The sequence below is a fragment of the Lipotes vexillifer genome, unplaced genomic scaffold (assembly GCF_000442215.2).
Source record: "Lipotes vexillifer unplaced genomic scaffold, Lipotes_vexillifer_v1.1 scaffold853, whole genome shotgun sequence".
Lineage (NCBI taxonomy): Eukaryota > Metazoa > Chordata > Mammalia > Artiodactyla > Lipotidae > Lipotes > Lipotes vexillifer.
Window position 1 is genome coordinate 64,503 of NW_006792734.1, and position 3,182 is coordinate 67,684.

Here is a 3,182-nt window from a genome sequence, read left to right on the forward strand (position 1 = left end):
AAAAAAAAAAAAAAAAAAAAAAAAAAAAAAAAAACATCCATCTAAAATCCCAGCATGTTTTAGCAGATTAAAATTGTTTAAATAACATGAAATGTCCAAATTGCAGTGTAGCTACACAAATAAAAAATCCATGTGGCAATTTAATTTTAATATCTCTTCAAAAAATTCCCAGATTACAAATGACTATGCACCTGTATATATGTTTACACAAATAAAACATACATCTCAGATTCAGCCTCCTGCAGGAACAGGTTTCTGGGGCTCCAAGATGACCCTGTTAATTGGAGTTGGTGCTCTGAGGAGCCCCTCGGTCTTGATATCAGCTGTTGGGTGTGAATCACAAGGGCAGGGTCCACCCTATAGCACCACAGATGCACAGTGCAGATGCTACTTCTGTTGCAGCCCAAGTTCACGTATCCAGGTGCTTATAGAGTCTACGACTTTTCTCTTTTTTATTTCTGTTGCCATGTTTTTTCCAGGGCTTCCCAGCCCCCGTCTCAGAGCTGCTCACAGTAGTTGCTGTCACCAGGCCACTCCCAGGCTTGTAGCCCATCACAGCCTGGACTCCTTTGGTCAAAGCTCTCAAATTTTCCTAGGAAATAAGAGAAAATATTATTGGCGATGTCAGCAGTCTCCTTTACAGGATATGCACAGGATTGCTTATGGAGAACTCCAAGAGAGTGGACTTCCATCTCTCACTGGTCCTCTTTCTCCCCCCATTCCTTAAATAAGTTTCTCAGTGTTTTGTCTTCACTCCATTCTCTTTGTCCTCAACTTTGTTTAGTCCATGGCTTCAAACAACATCTATAACTAGACTCAATACCAGCTATTTTCTGGAAATCTCTATCTTGATACCAAACTTCAACTGGCCACAACCCAAAGTTAGTTAGAAGCTGACTCTCCATTCTTTATTTCGGCCAGTGGTATAAGAATCTGCCCAGCCCTGAAGATGGCACACACTCTGTCTTCCTTATCTGTCACATACAGCCAGGCACTAAGTTCTGTGGATTCCACTCTCAAGAACTTTGTACATCTTCCCCCCTCTTCTCCATCCCTACTGCTCTAACCCAGGTGTTCATCAGCTTTCACTGAACTTTCACTTTCACTGCAAGACTCCTCAAATCCAGTGTGCACATTTCTATCAGAGCTCTCTATTCTGTATCTCTCTAGTCCTGTCCTCACAGATCTCTGACGGCCGCCTGTGGCTTGGGGAATCAAGTTCATATTCCCTCACATGGCACACAAGGCTACCTACAACATGGGCTCTTTACTGAAAAAATCCACACTCTCACATCTTTTTGCCTTTGTTCCTGCTACTCCTTCTGCCTGGAAATCTGGCACTCACCGCTTCTTCCAACTGACACATTTTTATTTGTTCCTCAAAGTTCAGCTTAAATATCACTTCTTTTCTGTAGTTTAGCAAGGATGTGGAGATATTAGAAACCTCATACGTTGCTGATGGGGATGTAAAATGGTGCAGCCACTTTTGGGAAGTTTGGAAGTACCTCAACTGTTAAACTTAGAGTTCCCACATGACTCAGCAATCCCACTCCTAATGTATATACCCAAGAGAAATGAAATATATGTCCACACAAACACTTGCACATGAATGTTCATAGCAGCATTATTCATAATAGACAAAAAGTGGAAACGACCCAAATGTCCAACAACTGATAAATGGATAAACAAAATGTGGTCTATCCACTTAATGGAATATTATTTGGCAGTAAAAAGGAATACAGTACTGATACATGGGTGAACCTTGAAGCCGTTAGGCTAAAGAAGCCAGTCACAAAGGATCACAGAGCGTATGATTCCATTTACATGAAACGTCCAGAATAGACAAATCTTTATCTAGAGAAAGTAGCCTAGTGGTTGGCAGGGGCTGGGGTGAAGAGGGGAGTGGAGAGTGAATGCTAATGGGTACATGGTTTCTTTTTGGAGTGAGTGGTGATGGTTACATAACTCTGCAAATATCCTATAACCTACTGAACCGTATATTTTAGAAGTGTGAATTTTATGGTATGTGAATGTTATTTCAATAAAGCTGTTATACAAAATGTACTGGATCAGAAGATAAAAAAAAACTTTAAAACTTACCTGATGGAAAAAAGTTTTGTCCACTACATTTTCAATCTGATTTGCTTTTTTATTTCTGCGCGGCTGCATTTTTATTTCCCCACCATTCGCTTTTTTCTCTAAGAGTCGCTGGTGTTGATACTGAAAGGTCAGAGGATCTCTTCCAGGAGGAGGATGACAGTACAGGAGTTTACCCTGCAAAGACAACATGCATGGTAACAGCACATCCTCAGGGCCATCTGTGTGAGAGTCCAGAGAGGAGGCCTCTCCACGGTGCACACTCTGATGGAACTTTCGGCCATTTGACAGCTGAACTGAGTTTTGGTCACTGCAACTGGAGAGTCCCAACTTACACCCTGATGATGATCTTTAGTGTTCTAGAGGCCTACCTCTTCCCACAGCTCCCACACAAGAACGAAATCTTCCCTGTGCCCCCTTTTACCTTGTTTACTGTACTCTTCAGTACATGTATATGATTATACTTAAGAGAATATTTTCCAAAACAAAAGCCAGGATGTAGTTGGACAGTGTGGCTGTACTGATGGGGACACTGGGCCTGCTGCCAAGTTTCCTCTTTCCACCATAAACACTCTAAAAACTGTGGTTGTTTTTAACTCATCTCCCCCACCCTCCACAGTTTTACAAATGGTAAATGAATAAATAATTCATCTATACAAATATTATATTAAGTGTTTTCCTACCGAATTTAAAAACAAGAGGATATGGCTGCCCTCTTTTATTTCTATGCTCCAAGCTCCGCTGATGGTGTACTGAGAAGAGGAGGGAATAAAGTGAAATCCTCACAACCAATGAAGCCCCTGGAATGCTTTTTTGTGGAAAGAAGTAGCTTAATAAATAAAAACTATTGGGGCTAATTAAGTGCCAGGCACTGAGCTTAGTGATGTGCGCGCGCGCACGCGCGTGTGTGTCTCCACACACATACACTGTTCTCATTTATCTCCCATAATAATCTCATGGGATAGGTACTATTAATTCCTATTTTACTGATGAAGAAAACCCAAAACTTAGCATGTCCTCACTTGTAATTGGAGAATAATACCTCACAGACTTACATTTTTTTTTTTTTTTTTTTTTTTTTTTTT

At 40.9% G+C, this 3,182-nt stretch overlaps 1 protein-coding gene across 1 annotated transcript in view; it reads right to left on the bottom strand.

The window, feature by feature from the left end:
• Positions 1 to 129: 129 nt before the first annotated feature.
• The window catches only part of LSG1 (large 60S subunit nuclear export GTPase 1), a 25,029-nt gene continuing 21,976 nt past the window's right edge, over positions 130 to 3,182 (bottom strand). Inside the window, exons 13-14 of the mRNA XM_007465846.1 lie at positions 2,101 to 2,274; positions 130 to 592 (exon numbers count right to left, since the gene is read on the bottom strand). Coding sequence (XP_007465908.1) covers positions 410 to 592; positions 2,101 to 2,274 — 357 coding nt within the window. The 3' untranslated portion in view covers positions 130 to 409. The remainder of the gene's footprint in view (positions 593 to 2,100; positions 2,275 to 3,182) is intronic.